Below are 26,635 nucleotides of genomic sequence, written 5' to 3'. Positions count from 1 at the left end.
GTACAGGCAGTCCCTGCCCTGTTGTCTGAAGGTCCAAGCTTGTCTTTTGGGTAACTGATAATAGGAATAACTTCTATTTCTAGTCCCATGTCCATAGAACATTTCCTTGCAGATGTCTGGAACACAATAATGAGAATTATGCCTTTAAATAAACTTCCTAGTGGTTAGAATTATAACTTGAAAGCAGGACTGGCCAAAGGCAAGTATTTTAAACAGTTGGGTTGCCATTTAAAGGCCCTGTCCTTAGTTCTACCAAGTCTCCACCAAATGCAGCTAGTATCCAGTAGTGTCATGGTGTGTAACTAACTGTTGACTGTAGACATCATGGTGGTTCTGCACTCATGTTCTCATCCCAACATTTAAATGACCACAGAAAAAAAAATTTCATTCCATGCTCCAAACCTTTCTTAAGCCCAGACTCTCCTCAAACCCTATTGGCTCTGTATCCTGCTCTCTTGGAATTATGATCTTTATGGATACTGGGCAAAATAAAGAAGCAATGGGGAGTTGCTAATCAACAGGCATGAAGTTTCAGTTAAATAAGTTGAATAAGTTCTAGAAATTTGCTGTACAGCATTGTGCCTATGGTTAACAATACTGCATTTGTTAAGCGGGCTGATCTCATGCTAAGTGTTCTTACTATGGTAAAATAAAATACAATAAAATTTTTTAAAAAGCAATCAATGTGTTAGTTGAGATAACACTGGTAGAAGTAGGGAAACCTGCATTCTTGCCATGATTTTGAAATTGTATTCCTGATCATCTGAAACGAGGTAGAGGGTGATTGAACAAGTTCTATCTGCAGTTCAGCTCTGATTGTATAAAATTCTATATTTAACATATTGCCCTTAATAGGGATGCCCTAAATATCATATTTTAATTCAAAACAAATATAGGTCTCCTTTCAGGAAATCATGTGAGTGTCATTAATTGGAGAAATTGCTCTGGCCAATTATGAAGTCATTTATTGAGTTCAGCTATTTATAAGTGAGCCAGAGTGATGCTATAGAAATAATCCAGGATACAAAGACAGGCAGATGGCTTTGACTCTCACTTGGTTACCTTCTACTTGTGGGATCTTGCATATCTCTTAAGCTCTCTTGTTTTAACTTATCTACAGAAATGAGAATAATAAAAAATCTCTTTTACAGCACTGTTGTCAGTTGCATAAGATAATGAGATAAGGTTGGTTATATTTAACAAATCTCAAAGTTAAGGAGTACTTATGAGTTATTCTTGTGCTGGATAAATCCTAGATCCAATAACTTCTAGCACATTCATTCGCACCTTATTCTATCAAGCTCCCCTGTGTGTAGAGGGTGTATGTCCCATTCCTTTGGGCATCCATAGCTCTAAAATGTTGACTGAATGAGAGACTGAATGGGGAAATAGTGATTATAAGTTTAAGAGAGAGTAAGACTAGGACAAAACTGAGTCTTTCCACATCTTCAGCACCTGGCAAATAACTGTTCTTCACCAGGACACACCAGCAACTCCGAAGACCCTTTCCTGTCCTCCTCCATAGCTCCATGGTGGAGCCCAGGCCAAGCTGAACTCTCTCTCTTCCATACAGCCTCCACCAGCCCCATCTCTACAATAGTGCCTGCTCCACAGCCCTGCATTCTGGCCTTTCAATTAGCATATGAGCTTTTTGAGACATGAACTGACTTTATTTACAGGAACTGGGTAACTATTTTGAGGTAGATAGAGGGGTCAAAGGATCCATGGGTAGTTGATGGTGAAGAGGGAGGATGATTGAGTGGATTGTAGCTCAACCAAAATCTTAAAAAGTTCCTTCAGCTTTTCTGAGCTTTTTAAACTTTAAAGATTTTGCATCTTAAAAGTAGGTAGAATCAAAGAATCACCAGGGACTCTTGAGCAGGTTCTAACTGAACCCATAATAATTGTTTCACTTTTTGTTTCACAAATCAGCCCCAGGGAAGACCCCCCCTTGAACCAAATATGTATCTCTTTTAGAAGGGACAAACTTAGGGTCATAATGGTTGAAAGGCACCTGACAATCCAACCTGGATCAACCTCATGGATCAATGGAGGACAGATGTCATAGCATACACCACTCCCATGACAACCACAGAGACAGAGCAGGGTGAGAAGAACCATTGTGACCACTCTTTAACCTCTCAAGGGGAAAAAAAATCTATACAACCAGAAGATCATAAGAGGCTGGAACACTTCTCTTTAGAATGTAAGATGCTCCACAAATATCTCTAACTGGCTAGCCATCTCGTTCAGATTTTTTTAATAAAATCTAAATGAGTCCCCATCTCAATATATCCATGCCAGGTACTTAAATATAAGAAGACAGAAAAGTTAATCAAAATCCCCTTTACACTCTCTCTCCCTTTGATACGCTAAGGGCTTGCAGGTCATGGTGGGATCCAGTGAAGATGCCACTTAAACCTTCACCCTCTTTCTATCACAGAACATGAAGTAAAAGACGCTCACAATGTAACTACCAGTATGTTCCCTTCCTGCACGTCAAGTTAATACTGCAGGATGTATGAACTGTGCACAATGCCCTTTCCAGAATGGCATCCATATTTCCCAAACCTATCCATTCAGCACTCTCTAGTTTTTAAATAAGTAACACATGCAGAAGCAATGAGGCCACCAACTCTTCCTGTTGCTTCTCTTGTTTGGCGATTCATAGACTTTTCATCACTGGTCAGTTAAGTAAAAAATCACTTATGGTGGAGAATTCTTTTGGATTTTCTGATTGCCTAATTAAATTATCATCATTGCTCAATAAAGCTGGAAAGAGTTTCACATGCCAAGGTCATTTCCTGCAAACACAAGCCATTTCAGGAGATAGAGGGTCAGGGGAAAGTGTGAGAGAGAGGAAAAGATGAAGTTAGAGACAGGGAAGGGAGAAGAGCACAAGGAGCTGGGGAGACTATAGGAATAATTTTTTGTAATGTTTTAATTCCCTCAAATTAAAATTGGGCTAACTGCATGAATGAATGAATATGAACAGGCCACTGTGTGACCTTCCCCTCAGCTCTTCCTGCACTGTTTGGATCCACTTCTTACCAGGTACAATTCTAAGCCCTTCCCATCAGCTGTGAACTCTGACTTCTGAAGTTCACTCTTCTGAATGACCATAAAAAACATTGTTTTCAAAACCCACCAGCCAATCCCATCCTTAAACTGAAGAGAATTGTCCACTTGGCTTCAAATGATGACAAGTCCAGGCTTTTGAAATGGATTTAGGAGCAGCATCCCACTGTTCCTGGCAGGGGTAACTGCTATTCGCCATCTCCTTCACCCTCACCTGAACTATCTGGTAACACACCAGAGTACCACACCACCCCAAAATACACAGTGCAGCTTCTATTCCCCTAAGTAACAAAAGCTGACCTCAAGTACCAAAGGAGATGGGCATGTTTGTACTACAACCTTTCCCCTGTCTTTGAGCCATAAAGAAAACTGAAGAAAATACTAGAAGCTTTGTAGATGGCAGGAATTGAAGCTTGTCATACTGTTTGAGGTCTTGTGGGTCTGGGCCCTGTTTCCTATTGTTGCTGTAACAAATTACCACAAAGTCAGAAGCTTAAAGCAACATGGTTTATTACCTTCAGTTCTAAAGATCAGAAATCCAAAATGGTTCCCACTGGGCTAAATTCAAGGTGTCAGCAGGCTGGTTCCTTCTGGAGGCTCCAGGGGAGAATCATTGCCTTGCCTTTTTCAGCTTCTAGAAGCTGCCTGCATTTCTTGGCTTGTGGGCCCTTCCCTCCATCTTCAAAGCATATCATTCAATATTTATTTTGCTGTCTGTGATCCTGCTGCTTCCCTTTTATAAGAGGATGGTTGTGACCACATTGGGCCTATAATCCAGAATCATCTTCTCAAGACTCTTAATCACACCTACAAAGTTCTTTTTACCATGTCCCAAGTAGAAAGTTATGGTTTTATAAGGCATGGCAAGGGAGGGTCTCTGTGAGAAGGAGACTTTGCAAGAAACACCTGAAGGGAGGGAGAGAATAAGCCACTGAGATCTCCAAGGAAGAGACACAGGCAGGCAAGACAGCAAAAACACTGGCAGAGCAGAGAGTCTGATCCCTGGCTGCTCTGGCACAGCAGGAGGGGCAGCGTGGCCACAGCAGAGGGAGCTGGGAGAAGGGGAAAAATGAGATTGGAGAGGTCTCAGAGCGCCTCAAATGCCATTGTGAAAACTTGGGCTTTTTTTCTAAGTCAAAGCCGGCAATCAAATAAGCACATTTTAGGATTGGAGATTTTTGGGGATCTTTTATTTTCTTTTTTAGTTTGCTCACATACAGACATTTAAAAATAGCTGCTAAATGCTTCTTTCAGGGAATGTGAGGCACTCATAATAATAATAAAAAAGTGCCCTGGGCTTTCTTACAACTGGATACATCAAAGGGTTTTCACTAGTAATTTGGGGAGCGTCTGCCTCTGGGTACCACTGCTGTGATTTCAAAATAGAATTATCTTGTGGGATGTGATTTCTTGAATCATTAGTTTTCCATTTTCTCTTCCTCTTTTCTTTTTGTTCAATTGTTTTAGTCTGGTGCTAGTATATGCAAGAAGGTTTTAAAAAATGGTGGCTCATGGGCAATTGGATGACAGTGCAGTTGCAGAAGAGAAAAAGGCACGGGGCCTCTTCCTTGGGCTCAGGGTGACCCAAGCCCCCTGGATCATTCAATCAATGGAGACTGTGGGCCTATCAGGGTGTACAGCTTTTCCAAAACCATGGAAACATCAGGAGGAAAAGACTGAAGGCCAGGGGCAAAATTAAGACAGGAGAGCTCTTCACAAGCTGTGGACTACTTTACATGATTTAATTAAACCTTTTGCTGCAGCACGGGCCTAGAACGAAGGCATTTTTGACATATGTAGAAGAGTTCTTACCAGAAGCACATACATCGGAACAAAATAGAACCCAGGACCCACCCCTTTAATTACTTGGCTGACAGCAAGCTCAAACTCTTCAAAATTATAATTATCAACAACTCTAACTCATTATGTACTGAACAGTACTTATCTTTGAAGATTAATAATTTCAGCATTATTAAGGAAAAATAACAAAATTACTTAATTTCCTTCTCACCCAAAAAGCCACATCTTTAAAGGAAAAGCCTCCAGGCAGAGAACGAGAAATGCACCACTGGCCCTACAGGACCTCCTGGAGTATCATTTATGTACAGCCCACCCACTGCGGACAGCACACAGGTGAGCCTAGGGGCACAGGAACTACCACTCTTACCCCTCCTGGCTCTTTTACTTGCCTTTCCCCACCTCTGATTTCCAAAACAATGAAGATAAGAGGCTGGCAAAGAGGATGAGGAGGAAATATTTCAGGAACTCTGATTCTTCTGCATATTTGGCACCATGTTCCAGCCACATACCAACATTTCTAGGTCTGAACTGTACTACAGAGTATCATTTTTCAAGGAGAAACAGTAGGGAAAAAATGGGTCTAGGCATGAAGGGAAGAGGGACGGGAAGGAGACAACAGGACAACTGAGGACAGAGCTAGCTGTGAGGGCCCCCCCAGCCCTTGAAGGTACACTCCAGTTGATTTAAGAACAACATGCAGAGCAAATAAAATGCTTCTGGTCCCAGATTTTGGGCCACGAGTTTGTGACCTTTGGAACCAATCTGATAGTCCTTGAGGATCTGAGGGGAAGGAAAGCTGAAGAGTTGCACTTCAGAGTTTCTCCAAATTCCTTGGCCCACACATGATTATTTACATCCTTTGTAAGTTACATACTTAGTGCAAAATATCTCCACTTTAAAGAATGTGAAGTAGCTATGTTAATACAAACGAAGGAATAAAACTGAGGTAAAAACTGCAGGGATAGCCCATTGCTGGAAAACCTCTCCTTAGTGATTCTTAGGTGAGAAAATACAGGCCCTCAGACTGGGGCAGGCTCAGGAGCAACCTGTCCCCTCTCTGTGGCCAGCAAGGCATTGAAAGGTCTGGCTGTGTCCTACCTTTGTCAACTCACCCCAACTCATCTCCTCTCCCTGGTAGTTATTAGGCTTCTCCTACATTGGCTTTTGTTCTTGACCATTCCAAACTTGCTCCATTCCCCCAAAATTTTGACCTAGTACCTTCCTCCACCTGGTAACTGCCCCATAGTCCTCACAGGCCTACCCTTTTCCTCCATCAGATGTCAGATCAAAGTCACCTTCTCAGAGAAGTTTCCCTAATCACCTCCTTTAAGGTAAAATATGCTCCCCATACCACATTTAGGTACTTAGCAGTGTATCACCTTATTTTATTTTTGTTATAACACCAATGGCACTCTGAAGTCATCCTGCTTATTGCCCATTATTTATTGTCATCCCCTGCTGGAAATGGACCCCTATCCATCTTTTTTTTTTTTTTTCACTAAACTCCCGGAGAGGTCCAGCCACATAACTCACAGGGTCCAATACAAATAAAAATATGGGCCCCTTATTCAACAACCAAGAAAAAAGTTCTTTCTTTTCTTCTGTGGTCTCTCTCAACCTGTCACAGTGTTTCATTTGCTGTTTAATATCATGTTCCAACTATGGGACAAGTACAGACCCTCACAGGCACCCAGAGCCCCAAACCCCATGACTTGACATGCAACCCCAAATGTCCCTATGCTTGTACCCAGACCCCTGCCAGGGTAAGAGGATAAGGGGAAAGGATGGTTGAGAATCTGTTCTAGGGAGGTAGGGAGGCACGAAAGGATTCAACGAGCCTTGACCACATACCCCGCTGTTTTACTGGACTTCATTCACAAAATACAGATCCAAATATAAAGTTATTAAGAATCTCAAAATGACAACCACAGATCATTAACCCCCAAGCACAGGTCCCCCTTCTAATCACAGTGGCCCTGAGTCCAGTCTTGTCCCCAGTCCCTAGGACAATCCTTGGCATATGGAAGGGAATGAAAGAATTAATGAAAGAATAGGCAAGTAAATAAACTAATAATTCCACAAATGACTTCTACTTTGTCTATCTTGTGAGCAACACAGTTTGCTTTTCCTGAATGCTTCCTTGATAGCATGCCATTCAAAAGGTATTCTACTAGGAGCTCTGAGGACATGCAAAGATGAATCAGGAGCAGTCTCCTTCTTCATAAAATCTGCAAGCCGGTAGTGGTCTTAGACAATGCCCTCAACTCCTCCATGAGGCAGAAAATGAAAAGTGCCCTAAGGTACAGAACAATGGCAGCTCAGACATCTATATAGCTGCAGGGATCACAAAAGGTTTTATGAAAGAGGTGGCATTTAAGTGGGCCTTTAAAAAATACGTGATTTAGTCATAAAGTGAACCCAGGAAGTAGCAAAAATGTCAGCAAAGGGTAAAGGAGGACAATCAGAATTATGTATGGTATAGAGTTGATGGTGCTTAGGAAGGACAGCCAGAAACCAGCTTAGGTAGGTGGTTCAAGACCAAATACAGAGAAACCCTTTTTTTTTTTCCCATTGTCATTTGTGTGTGAATTTTCAATATAAATGCGGGAACATAAGGCATTAATGCAAGTCAAAATGTTTCGGTGAACACGTTTCAGCAGTTCAACTTTATAACAATTATAAATAAACCTGTTAAATTTTTCTGGACAATGGCAGCATTTGGATTTTTTTTAAAACAAGTAAATTTCTTATTGACAGCAACTAAATGGTGTTTGTAGCATTTTTATCATACAGTAGATCCATCCATTCTCTGTACTTTTCTAACTGAGTTGTCCTACATGCAAGTAGTTTTTTTTTAATTTTTTTATTGTTATGTTAATCGCCATACATCATTAGTTTTTGATGTAGTGTTCCATGATTCATTGTTTGCATATAACACCCAGTGCTCCGTGCAGAACGTGCCCTCTTTAATACCCATCACCAGGCTAATCCATCCCCCCAACTCCCCTCCCCTCTAGAACCCTCAGTTTGTTTCTCAGAGTCCATAGTCTCATGTTGTGTCCCCCCCTCGGATTCCCCCCATTCATTTCTCCCTTCCTACTATCTTCTTTTTTTTTTTTTTAACATAGAATGTATTATTTGTTTCAGAGGTACAGGTCTGTGATTCAACAGTCTTACACAATTCACAGCACTCACCATAGCATATACCCTCCCCAATGACTATCACCTAGCCACCCCATCCCTCCCACCCCCTACCACTCCAGCAAACTTCAGTTTGTTTCCTGAGATTAAGAATTCCTCATATCAGTGAGATCATATGATACATGTCTTTCTCTGATTGACTTATTTTGCTCAGCATAATACCCTCCAGTTCCATCCACGTCATTGCAAATGGCAAGATACCATTCCTTTTGATGGCTGCATAATATTCCATTGTGTATATGTGTGTGTGTGTGTGTGTGTGTGTGTGTGTGTGTGTGTGTGTGTGTGTGTGTATACCACATCTTCTTTATCCATTCATCTGTCGAAAGACATCTTGGCTCTTTCCATAGTTTGGCTATTGTGGATATTGCTGCTATAAACATCAGTCCTCACTCGGTTCTTGATTCCATCCATGATACCAAATTCTTGACCTAGAATCTGAGTTTAAGATGGATTCTCCTAGCTTTTCAAGTGCAAAATGAAAAACTTACTTTATTTCAAACAAACACAAATGTATACACATATTCCATGGATCTTAGAGATTAATTCAATTTGGAAGCCCTGGCAACCCAGAATCTTCAAGTAAAGAAATGATCATGTTATACTGAATCAGATGGGAATAAGAAAACCCTGGCCTCCCCAGAGAAACCTTCCTCCTACAGGAGACTTAAGTTTAAGGTTAAGGAAACTCAGCTGGCTTCCCAGTTCCAGTTATCTAGGGTGGAGCTGAGCAAACTTTCAAATCAGACCAAAAACCCAAGGCATTCCCCATTGCCAATCCATATCATAATCAATGCTGATTGAATGTCTGAATGTAATTTGAATGAAAAGCATTTCAAAGCACGAAGGCTCTGTTCCCAATAAGTTTAGTCTATATAATCAAATGCATTCTTTCTGGCCCAATCAGCAGAGGCTTGGCAGAATAAAGGTCCTTGGTATGAGCAAAAAAATCCAAATTTAAATCTTACAATTGCCCCTTTGAGGGTCGTTGACTCGGCAAGTTTTACAGTGGTGTACTGAAATGAATACTGCCTCTATGCAAAGCAACAGGAGGTCACATTATAATTAGAATGCAATCAGTGGAATTGGTTATGGCTTGGTTTTCTTCCTGAAATGACAATCTATGCCACATCTGCCATTACATTAATATTTTCTGCATTACTAGAAGAACAGAGGGAGGGGGTCGGGTGGAGGGGAAGTCAGTGTCTTTCTGCGGAGCAGCTGATAGAGCTGTCTTTAGCTAGAAGTCCACATGAGCTAATCAAGGCCCAAACAGTTCACCTTTAAAATACCCAAACCATCTGGCAGGCTGTCCCATGATAAATCTCAATGATAAATGTCTCCGTTTTGATGTTACAAAGGAACCGCAGACCTGCTCAGTTTTGGCACAGCTGAAAACATACTGGCAACAGTAGAATAGAACTCAGATGTCCCAAAATAGAGAAGTAAATCATTTTGACCTGCAGGGCATAATATATTTAGAGAAAACCTGATTGTAATAAAAACGTTGGACTCATCACAGTTTCTACTATAGAAGTGGTGATATATTTTTTTGTAATACTTTTCAGTTTAGTGAAAACTCCAGCATGTACAATTTACAAGCCTCATTCTTTTTGTTTTTGTTTTTTCCCCTTCCCTTTTCTTCTTTCTTGTCTTCAGACCTCTCTTTCCGCCACTTGTAGGCTACAACAGTCTTGTCTCTCTGGTTCTCAGATATCCTGTGGGGGAACTGTTGGGGCAAGCATGCCTTCAGAATGATTAATCCACTCCCCTTCAGAGGTCTGTTTTGCTGGGCTCACGGCCACTGCCAAGAAAGGACACAGTGTGACCACCAGCACCAGGAAGTGAAGGCACAGCCTCTAAACTCAAGGTTAGCCTAGACCTAATGCCGAGAGGGAATCGTAAAATAAATTATGTTGTGTGGCTTGGGAAGGTAGACTTTTATGTCCAGCCAAACTTCAGAAACAAATTATGGAGTGGTCAGTTGGCCTTATTTATTTCATCTTGCCCCCCCACAAAGTTAGGAAACTAATTAAACATGGATACAGAGTGTCAAGGGCAAGGTACTAAAGCCTCTGAATGTTAGGCCCCTCTCCCCCCTTCCCTAACCTGACACACAGCTCCACAATCCTTACTAGCTCTGAAGCTCAGCATGAAGGATCTCAGCCTAACAGAGGGGTGGCCAATAAAAACAGGGCCTTGTTGGCTCAAGGACTCTTGGGGAGCTGCCTGGGACCGTGTGACGACTGAGCAAAGCACAGTCTCCTCCACTCTCGTCTGGTTGACTGTAAGTGCCTGACCAATTCCCTCCACGGTTGCCACGGTCCCTTTCTGGTGAGTAATAGGAAAGACACATTTCCCATCTGCCTCCTAATACATGGGTAAATACACTGGTTTTGCTCAGGTACCCAAAAGGGGAGTCAGAAATAGGCATGGAAGGTGACATGTTTCCAGTGAAAAAGTTCTCAATCTCACTCTCTAGATCTCAAGACAAGGTAGGGAAAAGGGTGAGGCCCATCTCTTTCTCCAGAGACAATCTCCCTGGGTGAAGCAGAGTTGTGTGGAGCAAGGCCAAGATGCTTTAAAATTCATGGGGCCTGCAGCAGCGAGAGTCTGCAATTACTCAGACAATCTGGAAAATGAGGGCAAATAAATTTGAGGTAACTATTTTCAATAAAACTTTTAAAAAATATATACTGACAGTCCATTTGGAGGGGAAAAGACACAATAATTTATTGGCTGTTGGCAACTCAACTGGAGACAAGTTAGCCCATACCGCCTTGTCTGCCCTGGGCCAAACAACACATATCTAGCTATTTGACTGTCTTCTCATAAGTCAGTTCTAGAGGTGCAGAGAGGAAACCCACTGGATCACCGGCATCCCCAGCTCTTTTATAATTTTTCTGGCTTTCACCTGTATCCCCTCCAGGTCACTGACATCTCGCTGGTTCAGAAGTGTTTAGAAAAGAATAAGGTATTTCAGCTGACATTCTGGAAGGTTCAGTGGGGGGAGTAGAAAAGGGGCAGGATGGGGCTCCTTACTCTATGGGATAAGAGAATGAATTTGAGCAGCTACAGCTGAAAGAACTGCATCGTCGCTTTCTTCCCCCACCATATGGTCTCTCCCTCTCTATCTGATTTATAGCTCCTGATCACTCCAGATCCTTTGACTAGGCCACTTTCCAAATGTCTTCCTACTGTTGAATATTTGGGTGCCAATATTTCCCCTAGGGAAAAGAAGAGACAAAGAATAATGATGTCCTGACTTCTGCTCCGCCCCCACCCTTTCTCCACCCTGCAGTATTTCTGGTCTTGTTTTAATCATCTGGGAAAGGAAACCTAGGCCATTTCTTTTTCCTTGTCTAATATTTAAAGCAAGATAATTTGGAATTACATTTGCCTGAAAAGATTGAGTAAAACATATTCAAAAACCATGTATTTAGCAATGCTAAATATTGTAAATCTAAATGTTGTATATCTACAGCCGTATTACTGACCAGTGGTTTCCCACCAAGAGCCTAACAATCAATTCATTTGGAGAAAGATTACTTACAGGAGTGTGTGTTAGTCAAGTCACAAGGAGTATAGGATTGCCCTCTTTCTCAAGCCCTTCAAACTTGCACTTCCAACCATTGTCTTCAATCAGAAATGCTTGAGTTCCAGGGGCAAAAGCACAGCACATGATAGGATACTAAAATTTTCAACTGACTCATCAACCCCAATCTACCAATTGGGTTTGAATCTTCTCCTTTAACAAGGTATTTTTTTGTATCAGGCAGCCTCCCCCCCAAAAATATTAAATAAAATCCTGTTGGTGCTACTCTTGTATGATGCTCTTACAGTTATGTGGTTTATATATTATTTCCACCAATTCTTTTAAACATCATGTTTTCAGACTGTTTTAGGAATATTATTATTTTCTGATTGCCTCTAAGTGTTGGAAAATACTCATTCATGTGATAAATAATTATTGACTGCCAGGCACCATACTGGACTTAGAGCTACAAAGAGTTTTCAAAGAATTTGACAATCTAGCTAGAATGATCTAAGGTAAGTCTTACATTAAGGGAAAATAATAATGGAATCTGATCTGAACACACACCAGAAAAAAGGAAAGCAAAAGAACATATAAACAAAAACCCATAAATGGCCTTAATTCACATGGTATGGAGGCAATACACTTTCCACTTTTGGGAATAAATTCAAATGTACTCATCAGTGACTATTGTCTGTGTTATGAGGTGATGACATTTGTGGCATATAAGAGAAGCCAAAGCTGCCCTCTGATGAGCCAAGTCTGTATTTCATTCCTATCCTGATCACCCATGTTTAATAGGCAGAGTGGAAATGACTACATTTGTCTTCTAAAAAAAAAAAAAAAACTACAGGGGAAGTTCCAGCTGAGATAGTTGGGCTGTGAATCCAAAGATGCATATTATATAAAAAAGCAGCAATAATGAGGCAATTATGAGAGCCAGCCAAGGATACAGTGGGGTGGCATAATTGAGCAGGAGCTCTGTAAATTTGGATCTGATCATGAACTAGAAATACGGTTTGATTCATTCAGGTTGGTCGCACTTCACACCAGAGAAGATTGCACTTATTTGCTCCTCCTGTAGTTATTTCTCTGCAGTGCCTTATTTAATCTCAGTGATGGGGTCTTTTCACCTTTTCAAGGTCAGGAGGATGGGCTAGCTTTAAGTGGAAGGTTCAGAAGAAACATGTCTGGAACTCAAAAGCCCACCTCTCTTCTTAAGTTTGCTCCAGTTCTGGGAATTAAGCCCAAAAGAAGGCATAAAAGAGATGAATCACATCTCTTTCATTGTTTGAATTTATTTTGTATGCTATGTGGGTAATGACCAACATGTCTTGGGAAATGACAATGGGAAGAATCTCTTGGGGAGATTAGGTCTTTATGCCTTTTCAGTGATTAATGCATGTCTGGGCATACTCTCACTCAACCAATTACTAAAATACGAAAATAAAGCAAATTAAGGTTGGCAATGATAACTTCCTTTCCTAAAATTAATAATAACAGTAGTAGAGGAGTTGTAGCAGTAATGGTAGTAGTGCTGGTGATGATGGTAGTAGTGAGCCTCCTTTTAGTTTATTGTGAATAGTCACACATGCCTTCCCCACGTCCCCAATCCATGCTTGGTCCAAAGGCCAGCTTCTTTCATGGAATTGGCTCTCTACCACAAAGGTGGGTGAGCTAACTCTGAAAAATAATACAAGATTTTCATCTAAGGAGCTATAACTGACCGTGGTCTAACCTCAAAGTGAAGAAATTTATGAAAGATTCTTAACTCTCAGGCAGGGAATACATTCCTCTCCAATATGATGCCTATGAAAAATCTTCACAAGATCAATTTTCATCTTTGAAGAATTTGTTTTACCAGTTGACAAAATACAACTGCCAGTGAAAAACTGGAGAATCTTGCTATTTGTGGGAAGATGAGAGTGATATAAGATATCTGGGTTCTTCTGGTCAATTCACCTGACTTTTTCCTGTGCTGAAAAAGCAAAGGTTCTCAGAAAATGGATTGGAACCACCCAATGGCCTACAACTTCCTCTTCCGGTGTCTGCATCTATAAATGCCATTTCTCAAAGTTCTGTTTCTGAGAATGCCTTTTCAAATTAAAATACAATGATTACTTTCTTGCTGTTGCATTATATTTAGTAACACCGTATTAATTCTGGCTGTGTTAGGCTATAAATGGCAACTTCAAGGAGGATATGGCTTGTGTGAGTTTCTATTTCACAAAACTTGAGAGCTATCATCTGGGATAAGTCTGTTACCTTGACCTAATAAGCTTTCCAATTCCCCTACCACAAAATGGGGTAGTTGATGCTACCTTTTCTGTTCCACTGCAAATGAAGATGGGATTATCAAGATAATATTGAAAACCAAGCTATGTAACCTAAATATATTAATATAAGTCATCATCAGAAAGGACAGTAAAATGTACTAAACAGCTGAGATTGTTTCTGACTTATCAATATTACTAGAGTTGGCCTTACTCCTTTTTTAGCCCTGTAAATACAACTACTCAGACTGGGAACAATGAAACACCATTCTGAGCTAAGACTAAATTTTAATAACCCAGATAGTAAAGAAGAATTGTTAAAATATTATTTATGCCGAAGTACCAAGACTCTGTGGTGGTGGAGTCTCCATAAATCCACAGAGATAGGATTTGCATAGATCTCAAAGTAGAGCAAAAAAAAAAAAAAAATTTTTTTTATTACCTGACCTCCAATCTATTAACGTGAAAAACTTATGAGCATAAATGATTGGGCTTCATGAAAGACATGAGTGATGAGAATCAGGAACTGGGCCAATCCAAAGGCTTTTATTATTTTGATTAAAGAAAGAAGACTGGACTGCATGAATAGCTTTCTGGTTGTTTTATTCTATTCTGAATAAGGTCACCAAGGGAGAATAATTTTCACCACCAAAAATTAGCCTAAGCCTTAGTTTAATTTGCATGGCTTTCCACCCTAAGTGTGGATTCTGTCAAGCATAAACTATATTTACCAGACATAATGGATCTTGGCAGGTCAGAAAATTGCAGTTTGGTCTCTATTACACATAAACCACCAATGGAGAAAATGTTATCAGGATTGCCAGTAAAATACATAGTGGGATATCCTTACTTATCCTGCAGGCAGCAACACTGACATCCATTCTGGTCTCCCACAAAAAAAAAAAAAAAAAAAAAAAAATTAAAGTCTCATCAGCTTCCAGTACAACTGTAGGCTGCTCATCATGGAGAGAGTGCCATATGATCATAGTGAACCCCAGTCTCTTCATCTGCAGCTAATGGCCCTCCAGAAGCAAATGAACAAACCACCTTCTCTGGAATAATCTTTAAGTTGCTGTAGAAAAAGAATGCTTCCTCCCAGATCCCTGGTTTCCTAAATTTCTGGGAATGTTATGACATTCTGCCAAAGTATATCTCCAGCACAGATGACCTTTACAGAGTATTGATTAGGGGTTTTGTTCCTTTCCATAGTTGCCAAATTGTGGATAACTTTATCAAAGAATGGAGTCACTACAGAGAGAGAGTGTTTCCTTTGGATTGTAACTTCTTGGATTCTATGACCATTGTAAGTTGAAAATTCCTAAATCTCTTTTTCTAGAGCCAAGGATATTATCTCTGCTTGAATACACAAACAGGCTCTAAAATGGAACTCATCACCTCTGGTGAAGCCCTCCCACATCCCCTGAAAATCTTTTCCACATTGGTACACATGTCAGTGAATGGCACTGCTACCCAGGGGTAACATGCAAAAGACTTAATCAGGGGGCCTGACCAATCAGAATGGACACTGGCCACTGAGCTGGAGCAGGGTCCTAGAGCACGACCCTTCCCCAACTGTTCTCAGCATTAACTCTTAATTAGGGAATTGTGAGGGAGACTGGCAGTTTGGAAGCTCCAGGGGAAAGTCAGAGCAATGCTGGGAGGAGCAATGAAGGGGCACTCTGGGATCTAGAGAGAGCTGTCATAAAAGTATGTCAATATTTTAAAAACCAGGGTGACTGTAAGAGTACATTCTGGCTTAATACCAGCCTTGGTGCCATCACTCATTCAACCTAGAGAATCCTTATCTTTTTGCTCTATTTCATCTGCAATCCAGACAGTCACTAAATCCTTTCAATTCTATTTTCTGGTTCTCACCATCGCCACCACCCTCATACCAATACCTTGGTTGCATTATTGAAGCCTTATCATCTTGACTGGATTCATACAACTTCCTACCTCATCTCCCTGCCTCCATTCTTGCTCTACTCCCACCCTTCTACTTACTCCCAGAGGACTCATTCTAAAGGTTTAACTGATAGACATTACTCCAAAGAAGATAGATAAGTGACCAATAAGCATATGCAAAGATGCTCAACATCGCTAATAATTAGGAAAATGCAAATCAAAACCATGTGAGATACCACTTCACAACCTTTTGGATATATATTATTTAAAAAATATAGTAAAAATAAAATAACAAGCATTGGTGAAAATGAAAAAAACCTGGAAAACTTGTACACTACTGGTCAATTGTAAAATTGTGCAACTGCTTTGAAAAAAAGTATGGTAGTTCCTAAAAAAATTAAAAATAAAATTACCATATGATCCAGTAATTTAAATTCCAAGTATATTTATAAAGGAATTAAAAACAGGGTCTCAGGGGCACCTGGGTAGTTCAGTCAGTTAAACGTCTGATTCTTGATCTCAGCTCAGGTCTTGATCCCAGGATCTTGAGTTGAAGCTGTGCTGGGCTCCACGCTGGGCATGGAGCCTACTTAAAATCTAAAAAAAATGGGGCGCCTGAATGGCTCAGTCGTTAAGCGTCTGCCTTCAGCTCAGGTCATGATCCCGGGGTCCAGGGACTGAGCCCCACATCGGGCTCCCTGCTCGGCGGGAAGCCTGCTTCTCCCTCTCCCACTCCCCCTGCTTGTGTTCCCTCTCTCACTGTGTCTCTCTCTCTCTGTCAAATAAATATTTTAAAAAAATCTAAAAAATTTATAAACAAACAAACATACAAAAAACCCAGAATCTCAAAGAGATATTTTACAACCATGTTCATAGCAGCATTTTTTTAAAAGATTTTATTTATTTATTTGACACAGAGAGAGAGAGACAGCATAAGCAGGGGGAGTGGCAGGACAGAGGGAGAGGGAGAAGCAGGCTCCCTGCAAAGTAGGGAGCCTGATGTGGGGCTCAATCCCAAGACCCTGGGATCATGACCCAAGCCGAAGGCAGTTGCTTAACCGAGCCCCCCAGGCACCCCTTATAGCAGCATTATTCACAATGGCCAAAAGGTGGAAACAACCCATATACCCAACAATGGATAAATGGATAAACAAAATGTGGTATATGCATACAATGGAATATTATTCAACCTTAAAAAGGAAGGAAGTTCTGACACAGGCTATAACACGGTTGATCCTTGAAGATATTATGCTAAATCGCAAGCGAAAAATATTGTATGATTCTATTTATATGATGTACCTAGAATGATCAAATTCATAAAGACAGATAATAGAATGGTGGTTGCCAGGGCTAGGGGGAAGGGGAGTTATTGCTGAATGGGTTCAGAGTTTCAGTTTGTGAGACGAAAAAAGTTTTGGAAATGGATGGTGGTGATGGTTATATAACAATGTGAATGTACTTAATGCCACTGAACTGTACACTTAAAAGTGATGAAAATGGTAAATTTTATGTTCTATATATTTTACAATAAAAAATATAAATGCAAAATAAATATACAGCTAATTACTGGGGAAAAAAGAGTGAATTCAGTCATATCACTAAGAGATCCCTCAGTATGGTGACCAAACTCTTTAGCACATTATTGGATGTCCCAGGTCCTTGTGATTTGACCCCTGCCAATTTCTCCAGCTTCATCACTTGAAATTTACCATCTAAGCTCTAAATTCCAGGGCTAGGCAGCTCTTTAATGTTGCCTGAATATGCTGTGCTCCCTTGCCTGGGGACTTCATAACATGCTATTTGCTCTTCCCATCCCAGCCATCCATCCCACACCCCAGCTAAGTACATTTTATTAATCCTTCAAGTCTCAAGCTAGAGTTTTTATTAAGTTTATTTTAATTCCAGTATAGTTAATATACAGGGTTATATTAGTTTCAGGTGTACTATACAATTCTATACATTACTTAGTGCTCATCATAAGTGCACTCCTTAATCCCCATCACCTATTTCACCGACCCCCCACCTCCTCTCTGGTAACCATCAGTTTGTTCTCTATAATTAAGAATCTGTTTCTTGGTTTGTCTCTCTTTTTTTTCCTTTCCTCATCTGTTTCTTAAATTCCACATATGAGTGAAATCATTTGGTATTTATCTTTCTGTGACTGATTTATTTTGCTTATCATAATACTCTCTAGCTCCATCCATGTTGTCGCAAATGGCAAGATTCCATTCCTTTTTATGGATGAGTAATATTCCAGTGTGTGTGTGTGTGTGTGTGTGTGTGTATACGCACACACCACATCTTCTTCGTTCATTCATCTATTGATGGACACTTGGGTTGCTTCTATAATTTGGCTATTGTATATAATGCTACAATAACGATAGGGGTGTGTGTATCCCTTTGAATTAGTGTTTTTGTATTTTTGGAATAAATACCCAGTAGTGTGACTGCCATTTCATAGGGTAGCTCTATTTTTAACTTTTTGAGGGAACTCCATACTGTTTTTCACGGTGGCTGCTCCAGTTTGCCTTCTCACCAATAGTGCACAAGGGCTCCTTTTTCTCCACATCCTTGCCAACACATGTTGTTTCTTGTGTTTTTGATTTCAGCCATTCTGACAGGTGTGAGGTGATATCTCATTGTAGTTTTCACTTTCACTTTCCTGATGATGAGTGATGTGGAGCATCTCTTCATGCATCTGCTGGCCAACTGTAGGTCTTCTTTGGAGAAATGTCTCTTCATGTCTTCTGCCCATTTTTAATTAGATGTGTGTGTGTGTGTGTGTGTGTGTGTGTGTGTGTGTGTGTGTGTGTGTGTTGAATTGTGTAATTTCTTTCTATTAATTCTTTAAAATGCAGTTTAGATATCACTTCACCCAGGAAGTTTTTCTTGACCTGTTCCTTCTTTCCGACTGCAAGTAAGAGTTAGGTAGATGTCCTGCATATTCCCATAGCAACCTGACTACCTTAACTGATGGACCCTGAAGCCAGACTGCCTAAGTTTGAAGCCCAACTTTGCCACTTACCATGTAACCTTAGGTGAGTTACTTATTTCTCTGACTGTAGTTTCTTCTTTAAAAACGAGGATAATAATATGTTGCACCTCATGGATTGTCATGGGGATTAAATGAGTTAATCAATGAACAGCAGGCTGAACAGCGTCTAGCACAAAGTGTAGTCTCAAACAATATCTCCAACCACTTTGATTTTCAGCAATGTGACCTTAACACTCCTCCCACCAAGCTGGAGGGTCTATGTTCCCTCCCCTTGAATCTGAGTAGGCATGTGACTCACCTATAATCAAAAGAATGTGCCTAATTTCCAAGGTTACATCAGAAACACTTCCAATTAAGCTTCTGCTTTGCTGACTGGAATGACAGTCAACTTGGGCTTGAAGCCCTGAGTACCATGTAAGTCCAACTACCCTGGAACTGTGATACCATGAAGAAACCAAGCACAGGAAGTCTGAAGTTCTTTCAGTCAGAAATACAATTCTCCCAGCCGAGGCCCAGATATATTAGTGTATGAGCATGAGCCTTAAGATAATTCCAATCTCTAGTCACTTCATCCTCAACATTCAAGCCTTCCCAGCTGAGGCTACAGATATTGTGGGGAAGAGAAAAGCCATCCCCTTATCCTGTCTGTATCTCTAAACCAGAATCCATGAGCATGAAATGGTTATTTTAGTCACTCAAGTTTTAGTGTAATTTGTTATGGCAGAATAGAAGGTAGAACACCTATATAATATACATGGTTTCTATCTTCATCATTATCATCACCATTATTCTCATCATTAAATCATCATAGCACTTAATACAATAATATTTATACCATAAATGTCTATTGACCTACCTATAGCCCTCATTAGATTCTAGGCTTCATGTTTCACTATCTAGCATAGTACCAGATATATATATATATACTAAATTTTTTGTTCAAAGAACTAATACACTCTTTCAAATCAACTAGATCTCCAGTGCTCTGATATAGAGTCAGCCTAATAGTTACATAAACAAGATGACAGAACAATGTTTGGCCCAGCTATAAAAGTCACTCATACTCTGCCTTATACACAGTGAAAAGCATCATTGATATTTTGTGAATTTCCCCCAAGTCTTCAGTATGTTTATTAAATTGAGATGTTCTATGCATCTTTTCTACTTTTTTCCACCTATAATATTATAGGCATAATTTCATGTTATTCTTTAGAAACTTATTTTCATTGATTAAATAATAGCCTATCATCTGAATACACCACACTTTCATCCATTGTTATTTAGTGTTTTCCAATTAACTTAATATAAACAGTGCTATAAAGAATTACTTAATATCATATTTAATAGTGAGAAACACTTTACCACTAAGACCAAGTACAAGACAATAATGTCCTCTCTCACCACTTTGAACATTATACTGGAAGTCCTTACTAATGCAATAAGTCAAGAAAAGGAAATAAAAGGTATACAGATTAGAAGGATATAAAACTGTCCTTTTTTATAGATACTATGACAATCTATCTAGAAAATCTGAAAGAATAAACAAAAAAGCCCTCCTGGAACTATTAAGCAATTATAGCAAGGTTCTAGTATACAAGGTTAATAAACAAAAGTCAATTTCCCTTCTATATATCAAAAGTGAACAAATGGAATTCAAAATTATAAACACAATGCCATTTATATTAACACCCTAAATGAAATACTTTGGTATAAATTTTACAAAATATGCAAAAGATCTATATAAGGAAAACTACAAAACTCCAATGAACTAAACTAAAGGAAAACTAAATAAGTGGAGAGATATTCCATGTTCATGGATAGGAATACCCAACATTGTCAAGATGCCAGTTCTTCCCAAACTGATCTATAGATTCAATGCAAAGCCAATCAAAATCCCTGCAAGTTATTTTGTGGATATTGACAAAATGATTCTAAAGTTTCAACAGCAAGGCAAAAGACTCAGAGTAGCCAACACAATATAGAAAGAGAACAACAAAGTTAGAGGACAGACACTATCTGACTTTGAGACTTACTACAAAACTACAGTAATTAAGACAGTGTGGTACTGGCCAAAGAATAGACAAAAAGAACAATGTAACAGGATAGAAGCATCCTTCAGTAGGTAAATGTATAAACTCTGGTATATTCAGACAATGAAATATTATTCAATGCTAAAAAGGAATGAGCTATCAAGCCATGAACAAACATGAAGGAAACTTTAAGGCATGTTACTAAGAGAAAGAAGCCAATGTGAGAAGGCAAGTACTATATGATTCTATATGACATCTGGGAAAGGCAAAACTATGGAGATAGTAAAAGTTTAGTGATTGCCAGGGGTAGAGGGAAGGCTGAATAGGCAGAGCACAGAGGATTTTTAGAGCAGTGAAAATACTCTGATACTATAACGATGGATACATGTCATTATACATATGTCCAAACCCAAAGAATGTACAAAACCAAAACTCAACGGTAATGTAAACTATGGACTTTGAGTGATAATGATGAGTCAATGTAGGTTCATCAATTATAACAAATATACCATTCAGGTAGAGGATGCTGATAATGGGGGGAGGCTATGAGGGAATGAGATATACAGAAAATCTTTGTACCTTCCTCTAAATTTTGTTGTGAACCTAAAACTACTCTGAAAAGAATATCTTAAAAATTACTTTAGCTTTTTATATAAATCTGTGGCTGTACCTTTGATTGTATCCTCTGAATAGATCCCTAAAAATAAAATCATCGAACCAAAGGCTAACTACCATATTTTCATATTGATAATAAAAATGGCATTGCCTCCCAGAAATATCAAAATAAGTTAATTCTAGAAGGAAGAAAAAGAGTGCCATCATATTCTTACATTCAATAAGTAATACTATTTTTTAACTCCAAATTCTTTTATTAACAAATATTTCCTTTCTAATAAGTTTGAACTTTCTATGTTCACCTACATTTCTTATTTTGCTTAGTCACCTCTTTAATCCATTTTTCTTTCTACTGTGTTTTTTTTTGGTAGAACTTGCAAAAGTCTCCCTACAGTAGAAGATTGAATCTTTGTATTTTTATATATTATCTTTTAGTTTGTCTTAATTTTGCTTATAATGTTATAGATACAGAATATTTAAACATTTTTAATGTTATAAAATCTGTCAATGATTTATTTTATGGAAGTTTGATATTATTTTAACATTTTTCACAGATTACAACATCTGCCCTACTTAGTCTATCGCAGTTCTCAAATATGGCCTGAGACTGTAATAATTAAGCCATCCTATCATCTTTCAAGTGTTAAGAACATGTCATTCCACCAAGATCAAGGCTGCCAAATAAAACTGCAAAGAAATTATATTTTATCTCCTAATCCCATCTTCTATATCCTACTCCTAGGGTAGCTTTTTCAAAGACATCAACTTTATAGATCCCTATTATCACATTTTATTTAGCCTAACCATCCTCCCAGCATAGAAGATGGACCCATTAGTGAGTATCACCTTTAAATGGTCAGCAGCATTAGCAACTTTTAAATTTGGGGGTAGTGGGTCTAAATATTTTCTTTAACAGAATTCTTAGCTTTGGTGTTAAAGATAATTTGTTTATGGTTTTAATAAATATTTACTGAGCACTCACTTTGTGACCTAGCTAAGGCTAAGGACTTAAAAAGGAGTAACATATGGTCTCTAACCTTAAGGAGATCCTAACCTTGTTAAATGTAGAGGAGATTAACATAAACACTTGTTTTAATAATAGTCAGAGAAAGTGAATTGATAAAATCATTCAAAATAATATTTATGTTACTGAGCTAACTGGAAGAATTTTCCCATTTTAGAGTTCGAATCAAGTCTCCAAATTAACTTTAGATTTTCTTTCCCTTCTTTAAGTCATTTTGCTGCATAATTGCTGGAGTAAAATTCACCAGAGGAAAGATGAATCAGCTAAGGTGTATCATTAGCAGCAAATATTTATTGAGCACTTACTATAGGCACTCTGGAGATACTAAGAATCATGAGGCATAGTTCCCACCCAATAACAGTTTAAAGTCAACTCAGTAAAATAAAATGCATCTACATTAAATTACAATTTTAATAAAAGGCAAATGAACAGAAAAGCATATGAGTGCTATAAAGAGTCGAAGAGGAGAATATTCACATTAGGGAATGAAGGTCAGATAGGATATGAATGAGATCAGGAAACTCAATGGGAATAAGACTCTGGGGTCTTCCTAGAAATGTAGGACATGTTTAGTGACAGGGAGGAAAAATTTCTTCTTGGCTTAAGTTATCTTTAGGTATCTAAGTTCATTTTTATTGTCTCAATAGCAGTTGATACATAGCAATTTATAGGTAGTAGGTGTTTTTGAGGATATTTAGTGCCACCCATTCATTTATTTGACATACAGCAAGTTTAGGCCAAAGAGAAGAAGCAATATACCTTCCCAGATGGCATATTAGTAAAGTAGATTCAGAACACAAGGCTGCCACTTAACACTCCTCCTGCCTCTCTCTACTACTAGAATCTGAAAAGCTAGAATACTTGAGTTCAGAGATTACAGACAGACCATTCACACTACAAATTCTACCTCCTTCATTCTAAGGTCCCTTCTGAAAGTATCATCCCTTTGGGGGACTTCTAGAATACACCCGTGTGATGAGGCATTCAAAAAAGACCACTATGGACGTTATTGTATAAATTGGTAGGTACTTATTTTTAGAGCTCCCTTAGACTGTTTAAGAAGTACCGACTGAAATACAGTACACCCGATTGCTACATAAAAGTAAAAGCAAAATAAAAGTTTCAGGTAAAGCAGAGCCATAAATCTAGAAATTTAAGCTCCTCTCCTCAGGCAACTGAAAGCCAATTCCGCATTTCCTCTTACTCGCTGACAGCCTCTTGGGCATTCAAATAGGAAAGAGTTGAAAACCAGGATTTCCGGTCCAATCTAATACTGGACAACACTTAATGGCTTAAGTAGATTAATAATACTCTTGCTATTGGAATTTTGTCTTTCACCACCTTTCACTGTAAACTTTGCCTGTACTTGATCTACAGGGAGGCTGCATGTTGAAGAGTCTTTTACCAGACCCGCTCTCATTCAGCACCCCGTCTGGAAATGACAACCCAATTTCGACACCAATCAATCAGTAAGAATTTATTGACTGCTACTATGTTCCCCACACTACCTATGATAGTGGCAGAGATCTGGAAGCTTATGAAATATGTTCATTTTCTCAAAGAAGTTAGAATCCAACTGGGTTTTCAAAATTTACATATATGAAACAAATATAAAAACAAACAAAATCCATCAGTAAAAACCTCCCAGACTTAGAGGGTCTAGAATCTACAAGCTAAATGGAAGAGCTCAAGGAAGCAATCAGAGCCAAGGGATTATGGAGCCCTTACTGGGGAGGAAAGCCCCACACTGGCCTCAAAGGATGCACAGAATGTGCAGAAGGAAATAGCAGAGGGAAGAGAGTTCTAAAACAAAGCAGCAATATGAGGGAAGATAAGTCACAACTGTGGGAACCTGAAGAAAACTTTACTGGAGGATACATGGTTGGAGTAGTACGAAATAACTTTGGTTAGTAAAAGAAAATTAGAAGTTAGACTGGTCTGGATAGAACACTTGACGTAAAATATGAAAATCTGTTTTCAAACATGTTTCTCTCCATTTAATGGTATCATTTGGATGGCTGAAGCCTCTCTGACATCTGTAATATCTTGCTAAGATATCTCATGCAGAAGCTACTTAAACATCAGTTGAAGAAATGAATAAGTTGATCAATAGATAAATGTGTAAGAGTAAATTATTATACCTAAGTACATGAATCCAAGCATGTTTTTAAAATATAAAAAGTAACAAAAATTTTACTGTAAATGTCATGCTATCCTCAGCCAAACACCTGAAGTACAAAGAAACCATTTAATTCCATAGGAATGATTGAACATGTACCATAGATATATCATAGTCAAGAGGATGGCTGAGAACTTTGCTCTTTTGGAATTAACAATTTAGCAGAGGTAGAGGTAGGGTGGGAAGAAAAAGAAGAAGAAGTGTGGGAGGGAAAAATTGGGGGGGGAGCATTGAATGAAAGAAAGAAGGAGAAAGGAAAAGAAAGAGGAAAGGAAAGAGAAAAAGATATTAAATTAGACATCAAGTGTTACAAAGAAAGTGACACACAGAACTGATGGAAAGTGGCTGGTGGGTGGATGAGTTAAGCTTCTTTAAACTGAGGGTCTCAGAAAACCTCTCTGAGGAGTTGACAGTAGAGCTGAAACTTTAATGACAAAAAGAAGCCAATCTCACAAAGATTTTAGGGTGGAGACTGCTTGGTCAGGGTGAACAGCCTTACGTGGGAAAGACATGGGTGTCATAGCTTAAGGAACAGAAAGGTGGCCACTGTGTCTCTAGTGCGTTTCAGAACTGGGGACAGAGGTCAGGAGCTGGGAGTGAGGGCTGGGGGGCAGGGCCAATTCACAAGAGGACTGGAAGCTCCGAAGTCCTCAGCTAAGGACAAGGCATTAGGAGGCACAATTGCTGGAGGGGCAAAAGACAGCCCAGCACTCACGGGGCCTGTTTTCTGTAGGAAATGCCCATTCTCATCAGAGTGTATATTTGTCTCTGAGCCTTGAGACATGGTTGTAAATTTAGATCAGACCTCAAGATTCCGGAACCACTTCCTGATTTATCTATAGACAATGGAGAGCTGTAGCTTGAGGATTCTACTCATTTTTCACAATGGTTAATGCAGTGACTCCCACCCCTGTAAAAATGACTGCAAACAGTAATTGTCCTTTTCCTGTGGTGAACTGTAATACAGGAAAAAAGGCCCTTATAAACAGTGCCTCTGCTGCTGTATTTCTCTTCTTTCTTGGTACGGGACAGCCCAGAGAAGAGTATTCAGAGTCTCATGGCACAAGCCCATGATTCATAAAGATGGCTGCTTCTTTCAGGTCCTGACTCAGCCTAGGAAAGAGCACAAGCAGAAACTTCCCTTCCAGATGTGCAATGAGGGGAGAAAGTCACTCCTTCCTCAGGGGACAAAACAGTGCTTTGAATTTCAAAGGCGGATGCCCCAGAGGCCCCACCAGACTCATTCCACAAAAATGTTTGATGAATTACCACGGCAGGCATCAACTTTGCAGATTAATGACCAAAAGAGTTTAGTTTATGTCTCAGTGGAAGAAGATAAATTTTCTCTTGGCTTTGAGAATCTGAGGGATTGAGAAACCCAGCTAACCACAGCACCTCTCTCTTCATTCACAATGCTTTACCATGGGTCGTTTACTTTCTACATCCCCTTTCAGCGGGTTTTTATAAATTTAAGTGAAACAGACAGCATGTCTGTGTTCTGCTTCTTTTGCAATATGATGGCAACCAAGTGATTAGAAATTGTCTTTGGGTTGGTGTAGTCGGTGGAAAATCATTGAGGTTTGTTGTGAAATTTGTTCTCAACTCATAACTCAACTAGACACTGAATGGCTATTTTCCCAACTTTAGACCAGGCTGCTAAAAAGTACTGGCATCCAACTAAAATATATGTCAAGGCCAAACCCCCATCCTGTGTGTATGTGCATGTGCGTATGTGTGTATTTTACACGGTCTAGAGTTCCAACCCAGGAGTAGTAAAGCTACTTTACAAACTAAAACCTAAGCCCAGGAGTCAGGGTTATGATTATTTTTCCTACCCTCCCCTTATTTCTCCACTTCAACAAGGCCTTGTGCTTTCACCTCTTGTTGAATATTATGGACAATGTTTCCATATGTAAAGATATTATTACTTGCCTACTCCCACGTCATATTTTTCATGCAGCACCATTTATATAAACCAATTGATCATCTTTCTTGAATGA

General features: G+C 39.3%; 1 protein-coding gene across 4 annotated transcripts in view; it reads right to left on the bottom strand.

The window, feature by feature from the left end:
• LRMDA (leucine rich melanocyte differentiation associated) overlaps positions 1 to 26,635 on the bottom strand; it is a 1,116,706-nt gene that overhangs the window by 138,323 nt on the left and 951,748 nt on the right. Inside the window, exon 7 of one of the 4 annotated variants that reach the window (XM_027597157.1) lies at positions 9,622 to 9,883. The exons of the other annotated variants lie outside the window; for them this stretch is intronic. Within the exon in view, the coding sequence (XP_027452958.1) occupies positions 9,789 to 9,883 (95 nt within the window). The 3' untranslated portion in view covers positions 9,622 to 9,788. Of the gene's footprint in view, positions 1 to 9,621; positions 9,884 to 26,635 lie in introns of those variants that run through there. 4 annotated transcript variants of the gene reach the window in all.

This window comes from Zalophus californianus, chromosome 15 (genome assembly GCF_009762305.2).
Source record: "Zalophus californianus isolate mZalCal1 chromosome 15, mZalCal1.pri.v2, whole genome shotgun sequence".
NCBI lineage: Eukaryota > Metazoa > Chordata > Mammalia > Carnivora > Otariidae > Zalophus > Zalophus californianus.
This window is presented reverse-complemented; position numbering and strand designations above follow the sequence as displayed.